Raw genomic sequence first — 20,734 nt, forward strand, 5'->3', positions numbered from 1 at the left:
TAAAAGAAAACTTTAGTTAATTATTCTGAAATATTTAAAGTAGGTTCATATTTCAATGGTTCACCACAGTATATGCATGAGAAATCTCAAGATGCTATGACATACGTGCGTAAACATGGGCATCTAGATTTATTTATAACTTTAACATGCAATCCTGAATGGCCAGACATAAAAAATGAGGGTTGAAAAATTTACTGATAAGACACAATATTATATCCACTGTGGACACAATATTATATCCACAGTTTTACAAAGTTTACATATAAAATTATTTGTAATTCTAAGATGAAAAATATAAGAAAAGTACAAAAAATATCTTCTCATGCATCTACCTGTGTTAAATGTGTAGAAAAAATTATTCTATCTATATGGTTATTTTTTGACACTAACTGTTAAAGTTTGTTTTTTTTTTCAGTTTGTTTTTTTATGTATATTAATATAATCATACAACTACAAGGCAAAAAATTTTGTTACATACCTAATACTAAATGCATGTTGCAACATATCATCCCACAGTGGTTCCACAGTAACCTTAACAATTGCATGAGATGTAAATTTACCGTCAGTAACTGAAACATTTAATAGATAGCGTCCAGTATCAAGACCTGGTTCACCTATTAATACACCATCGCTAGGATTGACAGAAAATAATGGCGTTCTTGAAGCTAAACTAAACGTTAACGAATCATACTGATCAGGATCAGTTGCATGTATTCTACCCAATTCACCACCAGGCCAACGATCTTGATAAGCACCGACCCATATATCAAGCGGTGATACTGATGGAGGAAATTGTGATTCTTCTATTATCTAAAAAGTAGAAAAATATCATCAAGTTTATTAAAATAAAGATTAATCTTTTTTAAATAAAATAAATTCAACTGCTACATTAATATATCAGATATGCAACTTTTGATCGTTTATCAACAACCAATTGTTAACACAGCAAAACGTAACATTAACCAAGTGGTCATTCATATATTTCCATTAATTTTTCCTTAAATTTGTTAAGGACTGGAATAATTATTTTATACGTATTTCACAGATTTTGATAATGGTCCAACATCAGTTATTTAAACCACTCAATAAATTAGGCAAACAATAAAAACTTAAAATTTCACCACATAATAACTCTAAACATTTTTGGATTCTAGTGTAATAAATTTGGTGTAACAGTCAAGTATAGTCCTGTAACCAATGCCATTGGGGTAAAGGATTTTTAAAAAAAACACTGTAATAAAACTGTTATACACAATTTATTACTTTCTAGATAATACAGGTAATAAAACGGGTGAAAATTACAAATTGTAGAACTCATAAATATATTTAGTATACTTGTGAAAAAAACAAAAGAAGCAAATCTTAGTAATGGAGGCTAATTATAATATTATAGAAAACATAAAATTACTGTACAACTACTTTTACATTAATGCAAAAGTCAATGTGCTAATTAAGTAATTTTTTTTACAAAATAATGAACATAAAATATAAATATGTACAAGAAAAAAGGGAAAAAACCTTGAGGGATATGAAAATATAGAAACAGAGGAGATTTATAGATTGATAGATGGATCGAAAAATGACAAAATAATGAATAGAGTGGATGAGAATAATATCTAAACCAAAACAATTCAGACTATAAAAGCTGATTTGCCGAGACATATCTTAGAGAAGAAGAGTTTATTACACTCGTGTTAGAATATGCAAAAAAAAAAGGTTGGAAAAAATTAAAAATGGTCTAAAAGGAAATAGGAGTTACCACTATCAAGAAATTAAATTTTTTTTAGCTGGAAGCAGAAGAAAATGATGGAGATAGACATTGTATAAGCTAACTGCTTTAGAGTTGATAATCTTATGATAATAACTATAAGAAATTAACATTTTTAAATATATTATTAACACATTAAAAATACCATAGCAAATACCATAACAAAAATGAGACAAAGTTTCATATAGTTTTATTTTTCTGTCTAGATAATACTACAGCTCTAGAAGGGAAAGTATTGTGACTGGTCAAATTTGGGCATATGCAGTTTTCACCAAATCTTGACATTTTGATACCTAAGGAACCCAAAAAACCGGATGGAAATTTTCTGGATGTTAATGTTCGTATGTAGATGTATGCATTAAGTGTTGGCCTCTAAATCACCTTATATATCCGGAACTATTGGACCAATTTTGACAAAACTTAGACATATTACTTCCACATGGGACATTGATGCCATTACAATTTAAAAGGTCAAGGAGGAGAGGCTGTAGAGCAAGAAAAGCTTCAGTATCTCAAGATTTTGTCTAATTAAGGTCATCATATTTTTTTTAGGCACATTTGTTAACAATTAAAAAATAACAATATTTAAAAAACAAAATCTTTGCAAAAGTGCACCCTCCCCAACAAATGCTCTAAATTAGAGGCTAAGTGAACATAATACAGCGTCAATAGTACCTTCTGTCACCATTTTTATCATAAAAGCACATTATTGTTTATCCCATTAAAGTCATTCTATTATAGGGACAGTTGTGTAAGTTATTATGTTATCTTCAGTGTCAATTTTCAAATACAACAAAAATGTAGGAAAAATTGTGGTATATGATAAAAATATATAAAAATGTACAAACCTTTATTAATAACCATGTATCAGAGTATAATATTGGTAATCCATTATCAAACACTCTTATATGAAGAAGATATGTAGATTGTAATTTAAAATTTAATCTTGCTGCTGTTCTGACCATCCCATCAGGTTCAACACGAAATATACCACCCATATCACCAGACAATATTTCAAATGTAAATGGAGCAGAGTTTGGTGGTATATCTGCATCAGTTACTGTTAATTTTGTAACAGCCCAACCAGGTTGTTTATCCTCCTGTTTGTAAAAGCCAAAAAAAAATTACCATTAATCTCAAAAAAAGGAAATGTGGAAAAAATATTTACACGGCTAAAAGTTTTTTTTAATATTACTAATAAAGATTTACTGATGAATTATCCCGTTTCAGTTTTTAAACAAATTTTACAAAAATCCTGAAATAGGTTAGGTAAATTAAATTAAATTTTATATTATACAAGTATTAATGAAATAGTATAACTGTTTTACACGTTTTGTTTATGTCTACGATCATTTTTTTTAAAAATTGGAGATGATTAATTTTTTATATATAATAATTTCAGTTAGCCATCTTTAAGATGACCAGCAATGAAATTGATGTGAAATATGATATACTTTTTACTAGAGTTGATCTAGGCATACACAACTCTAAAATATATTTATCAAAGGTAGACTAAAAGACTAGAAGTAATAAAAAAAAAAAACAGTGGTAAATAAAAATTAAACAATTACATAATAAAAGAAAGAAAATTCAGAGAATACTGAATATTACCTGAACAATAGCTGTATAGTTAGGTTGTAAAAATATCGGTGGGTTATCATTTATATCTGTAATATCAATATTAACCATAGCAAAATTTGATAATTCAGGCACACCAAAATCTGTTGCTCTAACTTGAAGTACATAACTTGATACCTAAAAGCACATATAATACTTAAAATAATAAATCAAGCAGTAAATATATGCATCATCATATATATATATATATATGATGATATACAATTTAGATTCGGAGTAACAGTACAAGGTGAAAAGATAAAGATGCTACGATTTGCTGATGATATAGTAATTCTAGCCGAGAATAAAAAGGATTTAGAAGAAACAATGAACGGCATAGATGAAGTCCTACGCAAGAACTATCGCATGAAAATAAACAAGAACAAAACAAAAGTAATGAAATGTAGTAGAAATAACAAAGATGGACCACTGAATGTGAAAATAGGAGGAGAAAAGATTATGGAGGTAGAAGAATTTTGTTATTTGGGAAGTAGAATTACTAAAGATGGACGAAGCAGGAGCGATATAAAATGCCGAATAGCACAAGCTAAACGAGCCTTCAGTAAGAAATATAAGTTGTTTACATCAAAAATTAATTTAAATGTCAGGAAAAGATTTTTGAAAGTGTATGTTTGGAGTGTCGCTTTATATGGAAGTGAAACTTGGACAATCGGAGTATCTGAGAAGAAAAGGTTAGAAGCTTTTGAAATGTGGTGCTATAGGAGAATGTTAAAAATCAGATGGGTGGATAAAGTGACAAATGAGGAGGTATTGCGGCAAATAGATGAAGAAAGAAGCATTTGGAAAAATATAGTTAAAAGAAGAGACAGACTTATAGGCCACATACTAAGGCATCCTGGAATAGTCGCTTTAATTTTGGAAGGACAGGTAGAAGGGAAAAATTGTGTAGGCAGGCCACGTTTGGAATATGTAAAACAAATTGTTAGGGATGTAGGATGTAGAGGGTATACTGAAATGAAACGACTAGCACTAGATAGGGAATCTTGGAGAGCTGCATCAAACCAGTCAAGTGACTGAAGACAAAAAAAAAAAAATATATGCATAATTTCTGAAAATTTAACTTACTTCATTGAAACACTTTTTGACAATTCTAAAATTTTTATTTAAACCATTAAATTCCCTTTACATTAGAGAGTAAAAATTTTAATGGCTTAAGAATAAATCTGCAGGAAGAAACTGCAATATACAAAGCAGGCAATAGGCAAGAGAAACAAAATTCATTAGCTTAATAAAACAACAACAAGATGAGAGGCGTAAAGAATCTAAACAATACAGAGGCTCTTAAGTAATAATATGTGAGGGAAAGGTTAAATATGAGAGGGGTTGTATATAAAAAAGAAGTTATATATAATTAAGAGAGAAGAGAGGATATGACCGGCAGTAAGTGGAGTGGTAGCATCTCAGCCTTTCATCTGGAGGTCCCAGGTTCAAATCCTGGTCAGGCATAGCATTTTTCACAAGCTACAAAATTTCCATTTCATATTCCCATGCACAAGCTTCTAGTTTATATGTTGTTTAAATTAATCATAAAAAATAATGGTACATACGTATTAACGCCATCGCAGCTACAGCTTTAGGTTATGTTGACTTCGTGTACTGACAAATCGTACGTATATCAAAATAACCTAACTAAATACAACCTACGCTCGCTTCGCTCGCTAACCTCGGTACTTACGTATTAACGCCACCGCAGCTACAGCTTTATTTAAAAACAAAGTAGTCAATCGGATTTCGGTGGATTAACATTAATTGGATTTCGGTGCTATAACATTAAGGTTATATTATTAATAAGTTGTATATATTATGCATATTTAATGTTAATTATAAGAGGTTAGGGAGCGAAGCGAGCATAGGCTATATTTAGTTAGGTTATTTTGATATACGTACACGAATATATACACGAATATATTTGATATATCAGTACACGAAGTCAACATAACCTAAACAGCAGCTGTAACTGTGGTGGCGTTAATATGTAAGTACCAAAATAATAAATGGTGAAACATAAGAGGATGGATAGGGCTTGTATTTTCCGAGATCCAGCAGCAGCTGAAATAGCAACAGAATATGTATGTATGTAAATATATACTTGTACATGTAGATACATAATTATTAGTAAGAATCACCTGCGAACATATTAAAGTTACAAGCTTCATATAAACTACTAACTTTTATGACCAAAAATAAATAAAACTATGGCCTTTAAATATAGTGGTTTAAAGGACAATACAAAGACTATAAAGCAATTTCCAAACTACTAGATCAGTGTGGCTATACGTTTATTACATGAAACACTGTGTTCAGTAGGAATAATATATCTGGGTTATCAGAAATTCTGCTGTATTTTCTTAAATAAAAAATTCCAAACTTTCATGTTCAATGATATACATTAACAAATTGTTACTAATAAAAAAGTAATGATTTAAAAATGCGGTAGTATACAGTATTATATCATATATAGTATATATTGTCAAACATGAAAAGTAAGGCAATCAAATATTATTTGATAATAAAATATATTTGCTTTATTCAGTAAAAAAGTTATACTGTCTGAGTTTTTTAATACGGTTCAAGTAGTTTTGTTTTATTTGGCTGATGTTAATATTACTCTTTTGCATGTTTATTTGTAATTATGATGGATAAAAAAAATAAAACTTTGAAAATTTCTAAACCGGGTTAGAAAATATTATGGAAAAATGTTGATGTACTGATACTTAACAAGGGCAGGAAATAATTAATATAATTGTTACAGCATAAAAAGCAATTCATGAATTGAATAAAGCAATAAAAAAGCCACTCAAAAGAGCAAGGAAGCAGCTTCTTAATGAGAGATTAAACAGATGCTATTTTGATGCAGGAGTTGCAAAACGTTCCATAAAATTACTTTACCTAATATGATTATTCCAAGGCATTTCTTTATAAAATAAACAGTGCTGTTTATGTTTATACACATATGTTTCCTTTAAGAATCATTATTTTTAAGAATTATAATAAATAAAATTTTCTAATACCAAGCTGAACCAAGCTTCAGTTTGGGATTTTTTGGTACATAGTATCACATGATATGGGTAATGTCTGCAAAAATTCTTTGTTATTAATTTTTTTCTTTTAAAAATATCCATATTTGTAAGGACAAAAATTATTTATTTTTTTAAGTTTCAGTCTAACAAGTAACAACCACAGTTTACATAAAATAACAATAAATAAAATAATAATAACAAATATTGAACAAACCATTTCTCTATCTAGTGGTCTTGCAACTGTGACATGACCTGTGTTAGGATCTATCGAGAATTGTTGATGTCTGTCACCTCGTTCAATACTATAACCAACTTTACCATTTCTTTCACTATCTAAATCTGTAGCCGCAACCTAAAAGGAGACAAAACAGAGTGTAACGACTCAATATATTACAATCTATTTATTAATCCTAATAGATAAACTGACAAAAAATAAATTTGAATGTAAATAACAAAAATATTAACCAAATTAACTGTTAATTAACAATCATTTTCTATAATTCAAACTTATAAATATTCAAATTAAATTACCTGTAAAACAATATCTCCGATCGGTATATCTTCTGGAATTCGTGCAGAATAAGATGGTTGTGTAAATACTGGAGGATTGTCATTACTATCCAGTACAGTTATATTAACAGTAGCTTGATTACTTAATGGCGGAGTTCCAAGATCTGTGGCTTGTATTGTTAACAAATAATCATGTGCTCGTTCATAATCTAATGGCTGAGCTATTGTTATTATACCTAAAATGATAAAAAAAGTATTATTAATAGCAGCAATAGTATTATTATTACTATTAATATTACTCTATTACTATTATTGTTGACATATGACAACAATATATAAAATTAAAATAATGAAAAAATGTATGAAAAATGTATATGTTTACATATACATCTTCTAGGATCCTTACATCTTCATCTAGGATCCCTCATCTTTAGTTTGTATTTAATTCCAAAATAAATTGTTTTTATAATTTGTGAATTTTGAATTTGTCACAATTTTTAATGTTTTATAAAATTTTGAATTTAAATTTTTTAAATTATAAATTTTTAACAATTTTAACAAATTCAAAATTCACAAATTATAAAAACAATTTATTTTAATACAATTATAGTATTAAATACAAACTGAAGATGCAGGATACTGCAAAAACTGATTTTTAGAATTAATGTAGCAAGTATAACTTTTCATTTAATATTAAATAAAATTAGAATTTTCAAAAAAAAAAAAAAAAAATATATATATATATATATATATATATATATATATATATATAAAAGTTAATTGTGGCTGTTTTTCCTATTAAAACATCAAAAAAGGCAGTTTCACAGAATTAAGACAGCTTTCTCAAAGCTAATTTTCATTCATTGATGATGCATGTACTGAAGAATTCTAAAAGTAACTGAAATTCAGAAAAAGATTTCTTTGAAAGACATATGTTTATCATGATTTTTTTTATTTCTTCATCTTATTAAAACATTCTCATGCTATAAGCTTTAAAATTAATTAAAATCTGTTTTCTATAACTGTAGGTCTGGTTTTTAAAATTATACATATAGAATACGTATCTGACATGATTACATAAATATAAAACTCATTGATGAAAGAAAAACACATTATACTTACAATTATCTTCAATAGAGGGGTCTGTTTGAATGGTTTATAATTGCCTATATGAGTATTTGCGCATGCCAATAAATTCCAAGAATGGGAGAAGTTATTCTTTTAGGAATCTTCTACCTATTCTTGAGTGGCTCTTATTTCTGGAAATGTAACTTTTGTTGCAACATATTAATAATTGCTGCTCAGTAATACACTAGTCTCATCAAGAATTATATTGTCCTGATCTCCTCGGCAAGTGTATACATGCCTCATGGACTTGAGTTATCCTCTAGATGGAATTGATCTCATGGTGAAGTTTTTCCATAAGTACCATTCTGTTTCACCCTCCATAACCTTTTTTGATTCTAGATCTCTTCTAACTGATTTTAGTAGTGTGGCTGTAGGTTGGATTCTGGTAGGTTGATGCTGAGGTTTGCTAAAGACATCTTGGTGTGTCTGATGGGAGGTGCTACCAATACCATCCTGACCCCCATAGGGGAAGACACCCAAGAAAGACACATTGTGACGATCTCAGTCACCACACCACCCCCTACATTCCTAGCTGTGTGGGGCTTTACTGGAGGGGTTGTCTTTCAGACCCTCTAAACCTGATAACACATCTCATTCATCAGTTTGGCCTGTGGCAGGATGCTACCAAAGTAAATGCCTCGGCAGATATTTCCATCAGTGTATTTACAAAATTTCCATTGTCTTCATATGGCTTCCTTCAACCGTGTCCACCTTACAATCCTCAACTATTAAATTAACAGATTCACAGATGCATGATCCCTGCATCTTCCTCTATTACCAAAGGTTATACACAAAAATTATTTTTCCCATATCTAACTGCTGCCACTACCAATGTACCTGTGAATCTAGGAACTTGAACTTAGTTTCCTTTCCAATGGCACAATACAAATAATGCCTAAAGTACCATCATCAAGTAGAGCCAAACCTAATTTCTCTAAAATATAAATATACTTATAACCAGCAGTAACCCTGAAATTACTGTTGGTAATCCCTAAGATTGTTTCTAAGTTGTGAATACAACTACAATTAATTAATGAAGTTAATTAATGAGTTAATTATTTGAATAACTCATCTCTAAGATGAAATAAATCAATTATATCCGCAAATCTTGTCACGTATCTGCTCTAAGTACAGCATATGATAGCAAAACTATACTGTTTTCCAATTTCAAGAAGTTTCTTAACACCACTTCCAAGAAAAATGGGATCAGGTCCAAAAAAAAGGATTCTTTACACTCTGGATTACAACATGGTTTTAAAAAAAATACTGTCTAGCTTGTATCACTAACTTCTATGATAAAAAACAATATAACAAATAAGAAAAACTAGAAATTAAAAAAATTTAATACCTGTTTTAGATTCCATATAAAATTTTCCATGTTCATTGCCACCAATAATGGAATAAACGATTTGAGCATTAATACCAGTATCTAGTGACGTAGCCATAACATGTGCGACTTCAGTATTAACAGCAGTACTTTCTGGCACAGTTGCATGATAAGATCTCGATACAAATTCTGGCGGATTATCATTAACATCTAATACTGAAACCATAAGTGATGTAATACTCCACAATCGTGGAGTACCTTGATCAACAGCTTTTATCGTTAAATTATAAGAAGCTTGCGTTTCACGATCTAATGGTTTTGCTAATGTTATTATACCACTATCATTAGCCATTGTAAAATATCCATTGGCTGAATCAATTAAATAATATCGTATCTTTCTATTAACACCTGAAAAAAAAAATCATTAAGACTACAAATAATTAATTATTAGTAATCGTAAAACAAAAAAAAAATATACTAATGTAAGCTGAAAAAAAGAATGAGAAACAAGAAAAAGAAGATAAGTAGAAGATGTATAGACAGAAAAGTATATAAGCAAATTACACAGAAAGAAACAAAATAAACTTAATATGAGCAAATTCCAAACACTTGGAGAAGCTATAATATGAATATTAGGCTCTAGCATATTAAAATCAATATCACCATTATATGTGCAATGTCACACACTAAACACATAATGATTCATCATTAGATCCATGTTACAATTAATGATGACAGAGAAATATGAATTCTGGTATTCATCTGTTTCTTGGCTAACAAAAGAGAAGGAAATATTTTTGTTCTGAACTTGAAACTGCTATAACAAAGATGATCTAGTTTTCCAAATCTTTTTTGGGTCTTCCTTAACATAATCTCTCTCCATCTTGTTGGTCATTCTACAATCTTTTCCTATTACGTCTTGGTTACAACTTCCCTAGTACTTTTCCATTTTGCATTCTCTGTAAATGATCTAACTACTTTAACCTAAACTGTTTTATTGTCTCCTGTAACATCATAAATTAAAGTTCTACTCCTAGAATTCTGTGCCTACTAGTAAGAAGGGTTTTCCTCTAGTATTGCCAATGTGGTTTAGACTCTCAACTACATATTCTGGAATTTTTAGTCCAGCACCATTTGGATCTCATAATGAAATAAGAAAATGAATTATATAAAACAAAAAAATTAAGAGTACTTCCAAATATACAACAAATCAGATACAGCATGCAAAATCAAATGCATAGGCGGCACACTAAGCAGCTTAAATGTAATCAATATTTAATTTAATTGACCTTGACAACTATGATTTTTACATGTAATTATGTAAGAATGTATACCTGATGAATCCATGATTTAAAAAATATATCTATATTTCTTGATCATATATTTAGACCATCTATGGACTGTGTGAGCAATGTTATGTATGGATTTTAATCTTTTTACTCAAGTAATTTTTCATATTTTGTGAATGGAGTGTTTTCTCTTCTCAGACCACGCCAAGTTGTTAACTTGTTTTGATATTTCTTGAAAACCACTGAAATTCCAGATTTTGTCTCAAAATATGTTCCAGTCTTGTTTTCTTCATCAGTAATATTTATTTCTTGCATGTCTTTCTTGATATTGTTGATCCAGCTATTATTCTTTTGAGTTTTACTATACATGAGAATACATTTTCTGAGTTAATGTCATTCATACAAGAAATGTGGTCAATAAATTTTACATACATTGTCACCGAATGGCTACAACGGCACGTAATTCATAACCTTGTGGTGGGCCTGAAAAGGGCCGTTTTTTGCATTAGCTCTGAGAAGAGCTGTTAGGTCTGGAAGCTGGTCTCCAGCAAAGTCGGGGAGTTGCGGCACATCCATTGAAGTCCAAGTGGGCTTTCCCTAAGCAGCAATTGGATCCCCACTACATTGTGGCAGTGGTGGCCTCCAGAGCTCTGCAGTGTTGGGTCGGTGTCGGTTGTCCTTCGTCGGCATGGCCAAGGCAGTTCTCCCCGAGTGATCCCACACTGGGTCGGCTTCTGCTGCCAAGTCCGCCGGCCAGGGCGAATTGAAGCCTGGCGACTTGGAGCTGGAAGGTAGCATCCGCGTCCTGCAGCTCCCTTGGCGAGCCAGCCAGGCTTGCCACTCTGGGGGGGGGGGAGATTGGCATCCACCACTTCTTCTGTTTTCTTCCATCTTCTTCTTTTGGTCTTCTACAGGTGGTGGTCGATGATGAATTGAAAATTCACTCTCATGCTCACTCTTTTATATTGGAGCCTGAGAGTGGAGGGGCCACAGCACCACTATGATGGGAGAACTGCGCGGTCATCTGCGAGGCGGTAGTGATGCTTGTATCAGTGCGTTCGTATTCTGTTCACCAGCTCACATTGAGTTGCTACAGTACTTGTCATTCGATACTAAATTAGGCATATATTTGGTAACAATATATAATATAGTTAAATCAATTATAATATACATAATTAATTTGCTACCTTGATATGCTCATAGGTTTATTTTTATTTTCTTATATATATATATATATATATTATTATTATTATTCATTGCAATACATTAAACAATGTTTAATAAAGTGAGTACATTTATACCTTTTCTCAAAAGAACTACAGATAATTTTTGTTTTAAAAATTGATCTTCGGTACACAGGTAGAATTTTGCACTGTCTGTTCATGTTTTCTTTTTAGACTTGATATTATTATACAGTTGTTTGAAAACAGTAGACGGTTTACTGATTTATTAAAATCAGGTCAAGATTTTTATTTGATTTCAAATAAAGCTAGCTATTGCCACCTTGTTTTCAAGAAACTACTTAGATATTTTACATTTATACAAAACAAAAGTAATACTTAAAGCAAGTCAATTCAAAGTATCCCTTCATGGTTTTTATTCCTGAAACTGAATACTAATAAAAATCTACTTAAACCTCAGGTTATTTCCATATTCCCTACATAAGTGGCATCATATCTAGGTATCTGAAATATGATTTCTACTTCAAGAGTTTTCTTGGAGTGCTTATTTCAGTACCATATACATTAACAAACTAGCTTTTAACTGAATAAATTAAAGTTTTATCAATTAATCAACTAAAGCTTATAAATTAATATTTGGATTCAATTAAAAAAATAAATTTTACCAATATCATTATCAGAGGCATGCATTTTAGCAACAAGTGTTCCAATCTGTGAATCTTCAGGTAAAGCTGCACTATAATTAACAGCAGAAAATGTAGGCGCATTATCATTTAAATCAGATAATATTATTTCAATATGTGATACACATTCCCATTCTTTGTCTTGAACATGAGCTGTTAATGAATATTTTGGTATTTCTTCTCTGTCTAACATACGTGCAGTTTTTAATTCTCCTGTTGAAGAAATAGAAAAAGAAATATATTAATATAATAAAAACATTTTTATTATTCATAGTAATTAATTATATTAAATAAAATTAATTTAAATACTTCACCCCTGTTTTGGATAGTAACATTTTTATCTTTCATTTTTGGAAAGTCTAAATCTCTGTTAGGATTACAATTTTCACATGCTACATTATTTATTTTTAACACATTCTTTTACAAGATTTGTATTAGAAGTAAATCTGCAAATTTCCATAAGCTCAGAAAATTTAGAATAAAAGATGAACCAAAAAGGAAAATGAAGTATAAGTTTTAAATACTTGTTTATATAGTTTTAAGTATTATTATGCTTTAACCTTTTTTAAATTAAATCATGGTCAATATGGCAACCTTTGAAAGACTATTGACCATTTTATAAATAAGATACATTTTATATTTGTTTTTCTAGATCAATTCCATTTTTACTTACATTAGGTTTGACAAGGACTTTTTAAAATACAATTAGAATCTCTTTTTATTCTTTGTAATTTTAAATAGGGATATTTTCCAAGCGAGCTGGGCCAGTTAATTTGATATACTGTTCTGCTGAACTGTAACAAGCATTGCTAAAAAAAAAATCCATGGGAAATGGTTCATTAAAAATCAGCCGTGGTCTTTGTATCTAAATTCACACCCTTCAGTTTCTAGGATGCTACTCCTAGAAATATTCTTTATTATGTAAAACCATCAACTTGCAAGGGATGATTCAGGATAATTACAGATAAACACTCTGTAGAAAACAGAAGAAAAAGTCCACTATGATATAACAGAGAATTATTACATTAACTTAGTTCATGATGTGGTTATAACACAAAATGTTATGTATTTTATGAATTCATTTGCTTAATAATGTTTTCTTATAAACATATTTGATGTATGATTTGACTTAATAATTGTTTATATTGTACGATTTGACATATTTTTGCTTAGAATGAATTTTAACAGGAACTATGGAGAAATAAATAATAAAGCTCACAAAAATGTTCTAGTTGTGAGTTCAATTTTTTCAAGTTTAATAGATGAAAATTGAAAATCCCCTGCTTCTCCTTCTATGAAAAAAAATATTTTTTATACTTTTTTCATTTATTTGAAATTATGAACAAAAATTATTAGCAAAAAGTAAAAAAAAATATGACTTACCTGTTGTTCGATCAAGACTGAAGTGTTCAGCTGAATCACCAGTAAGATAAAACCGTAATTTAGGATCTAAATCAGAATCTGTAGCTAATACCGTTAGAATATATGTACCAGGTGGTACGCCTTCTGATAATATTTCCTGATATCTATATTTTAAACAATATGGTTGCTGGTCTGTAATAAAAAAATTACAAATAAATTATTCTGAAATTTTCATAACATATCCTTACTTTGTGAATTAAACAATTTTAATTGATAATTAAAATTAGCATAGTTGGTGTTGTAGCAGTAACTTGTTCTTGATAAACAGACTGTTTTGCTTTAGTACAAGCGTAGACAGAAAAGGATGTATTAAATATGATTACAAGATCCCACCGTGTTGGTCTAGTGGTGAACGTGTCTTCCCAAATCAGCTGATTTGGAAGTTGAAAGTTCCAGCATTCAAGTCCTAGTAAAGTCAGTTATTTTTACACGGATTTGAATACTAGATCATAGATACTGGTGTTCTTTGGTGGTTGGGTTTCAATTAAACACATCTTAGGAATGGTCGAACTGAGACTGTACAAGACTAGACTTCATTTAAACTCATACATATCATCCTCATTCATCCTCTGAAGTATTATTTGAAAGGTAATTACCGGAGGCTAAACAGGAAAAAGAAAGAGAAATATGATTACAAGAGGAAAAGGAGAAAGATTTTGAATCTTTTAATTTTATCTATCAAAATAATAACATAAAGAGGGTGTGCAATTTAAATTATGGCTTGTATTGTTAGTTAAAAGGATTCTTTTTATTTTAAGTATTTTAAATTTTGAGTATCTATGACAATGAGGGTTTGAAATAGTTATATGGATATTACAAGTGAGATATTTTTGTAGACTCAATTGATAAGTCATATTCATTTTAAGAATATACAATTTTATTATTGTTATTATTACTGATTGAAATAAAGTGAACTCCTATTCTAACTCAATTTTCTAGCATTTTGCCAGTAAATTTTCTGATGTAGTTACAGCCAAAAATGTTTTTCTGATTATTATGAATTTTTGCAAGAGTTGTTTGCTTTTAAAAGGAAGATATGTACATATTTTTCATAAATTTTTTTATTTCAAATTGGCTGCAAATTAAATCAATACTATTACTGAGAAGAGCACTGACTAATAGCTCTCACATACTGTCAACTGCCTTCTGAAATGCTCTTTTGTGTTTGAACTTAAGAATTAATTTTGGTCTGTATTTATTTCATACACCATATTAAAAAAAAAAAAAACTGATAGGCAACAAAAACTAAGTGGATATATTGAAAATACATCCTTGAAAATCATTTTCACTGGATCAGTTTTCAGATTACCAGTGCCCTGGAAACAATGTTTACAATGTTGCTAATGTAGTATTATATTTGGCACTGCCTAAATCTTTCATAATTGCAATCAACAATTTAGTTTTATATTTTATTTTATTTTAAATTAATCAATTCAATTTCAATGCAGAGCTCAGTTAGTTAGGAGCAATACAAAATGTGACTTTTACTGTTCATAAAACTGGATTTTTTATATCATCACATGGTTGACTCTGTATTAAACATAGGATAACAGAAGTTTAACTTACAACATATTTCTAAATCTACAATTAACTAAATTGCTTGTTACTGATAAAAGAAATGAATTTTTCAAAACACCAAAAACATTTTTTTTTAATTAAAAATTATCTTAACCTTTTTTTATGTAATTTTTTAATTTTCATGAATACTAATGTCAGCTGGTAATTTCTCTGCAAACTCCAGTCTTACACAAGATGGCTTACACTGAAGAATACAGTAATAACATTTATCTAAATAAATGAACTTGTTTCACTTCTTATGTCTTAATCACAAGTGCCTAATTTTTTTTTAAATATGTCCACCTACTATTAACTATTGCTTCATAATTAAAAAAACAAAGATTTAAATATCAAACTAACCTGTTTGTTCAATAAAAAAATTGGACATCTTATGCACACTAGTAAAGTTATTTATTTATTAATTTGAAGTGTTTTTGAAAGAGATAAAAGTATTATTTAATATTTTTATTTTATCTGTGCTCATTGTTTTATTTTTACAAGTAAAACTATTCACAACACAATAAATTATTGAAAACATCTTTGAAGTCATCCTCAATCACTGCGATGGTAGCGTAATGAGAAACTTAATGAGGTGAGTTTTGTATTACACATGAGTGGTTTAATGAGTAATGTATTTTTTTGCAATTGTTAAGTACAAGAAATTTGGTTATTTTTTTTGATTTAGTTTTAGGGTGGACTAGTTTACACTAAGCGAATTTGAACATTCAGATTTTTTTTGTTTAAATATAAATTGCAAACCTTAAGAGGAACTTGTTACTTGGAACAACACATAATACATTAGAAAAAAAATAAAGATTTACATGAAATCAATTGTTTCCCTACAGATTATTAAGTAATAAAATAACCCAAAAAATATTTGTTTAAGAAAGAGGTAATCTTACCATTTGCATCAAGAATATCGACTTGAAGTGAAGAAAGAGCAACAAATTTACCATCAGTAGCTAATATAGTTAAATGATAACTAGCAACCTGTTCTCTATCTAATGGTCTAGCAACATAAACTTCTCCAGTTGCACGCACAGCGAATTGAGCATGAGGATCACCAGCAGTAACATGATATTCAACTGGTGTAGTAATATCACGATCAAGGTCTGTAACTGACACCTGTACTACAACTGTACCAGGCAAGGCATCTTCATTAACTAAAAAAAACAACAACAAAAAGTTAATTATTTATGTACCAAATTATTTTATCATGAATTTATTGGTATTTTATTTTACATAAAAAAAAATATATTAATTGGAATAAAAACAAATAATATAAATCTCAACCAGACAACATTTAATAATTAGCAAGAAAAAAGAATATAAAGCAATTAATAATAAAAAAAAAAAAAACAAACAAATAATATCTTACCAGCAGCAACATAAAAATCTTGAGTAAATACTGGAGGATTATCATTATAATCTACAAGAGTTATATGAACTTGTGTAGTAGCTGTCAAAGAAGGATTGCCGCTATCGATAGCAACAACAGTTAGTGTATATGAAGCTGTTGTCTCTTTATCTAATGGAACTAGTGTTGTAATCCATCCTGTGTAAGCGTCAACTGTAAATACATCTCCCCCACGTAAAGAATATCTTAATTCACCATTAGTACCTTCATCTTTATCATCGGCATGAACTGTAAATAAAAAAATATATCAGTTATGGAAATCATGATGAAAAACGTAACTAGAAATAATATTTATTTTATCACCTCTACTATTTATCATTACATTAAATTTATAACATTAATTTCTTTTATGTAATCACAGAAAATGTTTTAAGAGTAACATTTCACTTAGACTTATTTAATATATTCAGAGACCATCTGCCTGTATGAAAAAAGGATGTTAAGAAGAAAAATTCAAAAGGGGATAGATACCATTAAGAAGCTGCTGCAAAGCATGAGTAAAACAAATCTTCTGGAATCAGAAAATACAAATTATTATAATTTAAAAAAAATTAGTTTTGCAACTAATTTTTGGAATTTTCATGCAAAAAAATTGAATTATGAATAGTGTCAGGCAGTACAATATTTTACGATAAAATTCTAAACTAAGCAAAGATGTATCTACTTATTCTTAAAACAATAACAAACTGATGCTCAATAACAATTACAATATGATGGAAATGAATTTTCTAAAGTGTGAAAAATGCCATGTCTAGCTGGTTCTAAAATCTGAAACCACCAGATAAAAAGCAAAGATGCTATCAATTTACCAGAGAGATCAACATGAAGTCTGTAAAAGATTCTCTACTAAAGTTGTGTAGAAAAAATTTATAACAGGAACAAACAAGCTACTTACTCAACAAAATAAAAATAATAATCATCAAATTTGTCCATTTGCTGAAAAGTAAGAGTTACAAAAATTAAAAAATTCCTCCTTTTTTGAAACCGATTAAAAAAAGGTTAATTAATTTTTTTTCAACATCACTACACTATACTTATTGCTCATAAATATTTATTTTAGGCAACAATGATTCATCTTTGTTTATTCTGACTAAATCCAAATAATTTTTTATTTTTCTGAAAATGAAATATTAAAGATTCAGTGAGATACATTTCTTTTCATTATTTGCAGATGTAGCAAAGCTATGATTATTGTTTTAGATAATTTTTAATAATTAATTTCGCATTGTTTATAATGAATTTAAAAATGTTATCGTTAGTATGTTCATAAGAAGTGCTTATACAAATTCACATTAAAAACATTGTATTTTTAAAAATAAACTGATTATTCATGTGCTGTATTGCAAAATATGGTTTATTAATATATAGTGGATTTTAAAATATTGTTGTATGATCTATATTTAGTTGTTTTCTTATCTTCTATTGATGGTAACAATAACAAAATTTAATTATACGCTTGCCTTACAGGAATTGAATAAATTGTAAAGTTAGAGAAAATATTACATCAACTTGCTGAATAAATAAAAAAAACTATATTAACACAGCTTATTACAAAAGAGGGCTATCATTTCATTTAAAATAGCATTTGTTATTAGTACATAGCGTAAAACAAAGACAAAAAGCAATTACAAAGTTAAAAATATATTTCAGACAAATATGATATATAAACCAACCTTTTAATATTGCTGTACTCTCTTGCACATTTTCTGTAATGAGTACAGAATATCGTTCACTTTGAAATTGTGGTGGATTATCATTCTCATCGAGTACTTGTAATGATATTTCAGTAAGTGCTGTAAGTGGTGGACTGGAATCTGTTAGCGCTAATACACCCAAAAGATGTGATGGAGTAGTTTCACGATCTAAAGCGCCAGTTAATGTTATCTGACCTTCAGAATCAATAGAAAACATTGGTCCACCACCGATTAACCTGTACTGTACTGGAACTTCCGATATTAATTTTACTTTTGTAATTACACTTCCTATATAACAGTAGCAAACAAAAATTTTAAAAACATATATGCTGTTAAAATTCAAATATTTATTTAAAATAAAGATTTTAATTGTCAAAATTTTTAGAAATTATTTTAATACATTAATCTGTTGGCCTAAATGTAGTTTATCATTGTCTGGATGAAATCTTATTTAATTTTTTTTCACATTCTAAAGATACACCCATACTGAGAGATATATTTTCTTCCTTTTGAAAAAACTATTCAACTTCATGACTCAATGTTCGTCACTTCTATATAAATAATAAAAAAGAAACACAATTCATTTTTAAATAATTAGAAATACATTTCTATAAAATCTTTTTGAAACTTATGATCTAGTCTCAAAAAGTTATGTTAAATATTTTCAGCTACTTTGAAAATTATGATTTTTATTATTTTATTAAGTAATTATTATGCCATAATGCTGTTTTATAAATAGAAATTTCTAAGTGTAAAATCTTAATATAAATTATGTTGGTATTTTTTAATGATTTACCGGCTTCAAATTTGAATTTCTTAAATGAAAAATAGTGTTATAAAAAATTTTTGAGATAATTATTCAATAAAAAGCATACGCTTAAGATATACTGTAGAAGATAACATTTACGATATGTGGGAAAAAATGTTAAATTATTTGATATTAAACTTTTTAAGAGATACGGCACTGATTTAATTTCTAAAAAGAATCAAGTTATCAGATGCTTCTAGAAGATGATAGATATGTCTACTAAGAGATATGCCACAAAGGACAAGTATCTCTACGATATTATATATTTATTACAAATATGTATTATATTATATATTACATATATATTATATTTCATTATATGCCTCAAAATAGTGGTAAATTGCAGCTAAATAACTTATATGAGGCAAGATCAAAAAGTATTAATAAGTTAATACTTTTAATATATAATTTTTCAAAATGTCTACAGGTTTACTTCAAGTAAGTTATAATTCATTCATATTTTGTAACAATAATACAAAAAACGAACAATTTTTAACACATCTTATAAAATTTATTTTTTTCTATTACATGGTTCACAAGATGTAATGCTTAAAGGCAAATTTTTTCATTTGTACTAACTGTGGTTCTAACAATAACTGTTAATCTTTGCTGCAATTAAATTTACTCTATAAATACAGCTCTTTTTATAAACCATAAAAATATTTTGCCCTATAAACTATATCATAAGCTCTATGTATAATGTATAATGTATACATAGAGATATGTCTATAACATAAGCCCTAATTGTTCTTATAAAAATTTCAAGGTTAATACACCTTTTACTTACTAACATCCACAAGTGAATTTAAAACCAACTGGTTTTATATGTTCAGAAAATAAAAATTTTATCACAATGCACTCTTCTTCCGCCGTACACACATTTCAAGCAGAGCTGATATTTTCTATGTCAGGGATGCCAACTTGAACAGCAGACGGTTTTACTTTACTGCATTAAATAGTTTTCTGCTGGTCTAATTTTCTCTTTAGTTATTGAATGACCTTATTTACATACCTTACAAAATATTTTAGTGATAAAACCAGTACCATTTTAAACAATTTTGTAAGAAATTTAGAGACAATTTGATACTTCTAATTTGAAAATTTGATAGGTATCAAATTTAAATCATAAATATATTAACTGATATTATATTTAACATTATTTGAAAAAATTACAGTTATAAACCAAAAATACATAAAAAAGCTTAGTTCTAAAACAACATGTTTAAGAGCTGTGGTTGTTTTAGGTGAAAAATAATTGAGTCATTATCGCTTGGATATCAAATAAAAAAAAA

General features: G+C 28.7%; 1 protein-coding gene across 1 annotated transcript in view; it reads right to left on the reverse strand.

Annotated features, from left to right (window-relative positions):
- The window catches only part of LOC142332474 (fat-like cadherin-related tumor suppressor homolog), a 170,340-nt gene that overhangs the window by 18,032 nt on the left and 131,574 nt on the right, over nt 1–20,734 (reverse strand). The window contains exons 29-39 of the mRNA XM_075378920.1: nt 18,614–18,922; nt 16,902–17,168; nt 16,426–16,686; nt 13,928–14,098; nt 12,527–12,757; nt 9,413–9,799; nt 6,958–7,172; nt 6,641–6,778; nt 3,380–3,523; nt 2,617–2,868; nt 479–810 (exon numbers count right to left, since the gene is read on the reverse strand). Coding sequence (XP_075235035.1) covers nt 479–810; nt 2,617–2,868; nt 3,380–3,523; nt 6,641–6,778; nt 6,958–7,172; nt 9,413–9,799; nt 12,527–12,757; nt 13,928–14,098; nt 16,426–16,686; nt 16,902–17,168; nt 18,614–18,922 — 2,707 coding nt within the window. The remainder of the gene's footprint in view (nt 1–478; nt 811–2,616; nt 2,869–3,379; nt 3,524–6,640; nt 6,779–6,957; nt 7,173–9,412; nt 9,800–12,526; nt 12,758–13,927; nt 14,099–16,425; nt 16,687–16,901; nt 17,169–18,613; nt 18,923–20,734) is intronic.

Source organism: Lycorma delicatula, chromosome 11 (genome assembly GCF_047948215.1).
Source record: "Lycorma delicatula isolate Av1 chromosome 11, ASM4794821v1, whole genome shotgun sequence".
NCBI lineage: Eukaryota > Metazoa > Arthropoda > Insecta > Hemiptera > Fulgoridae > Lycorma > Lycorma delicatula.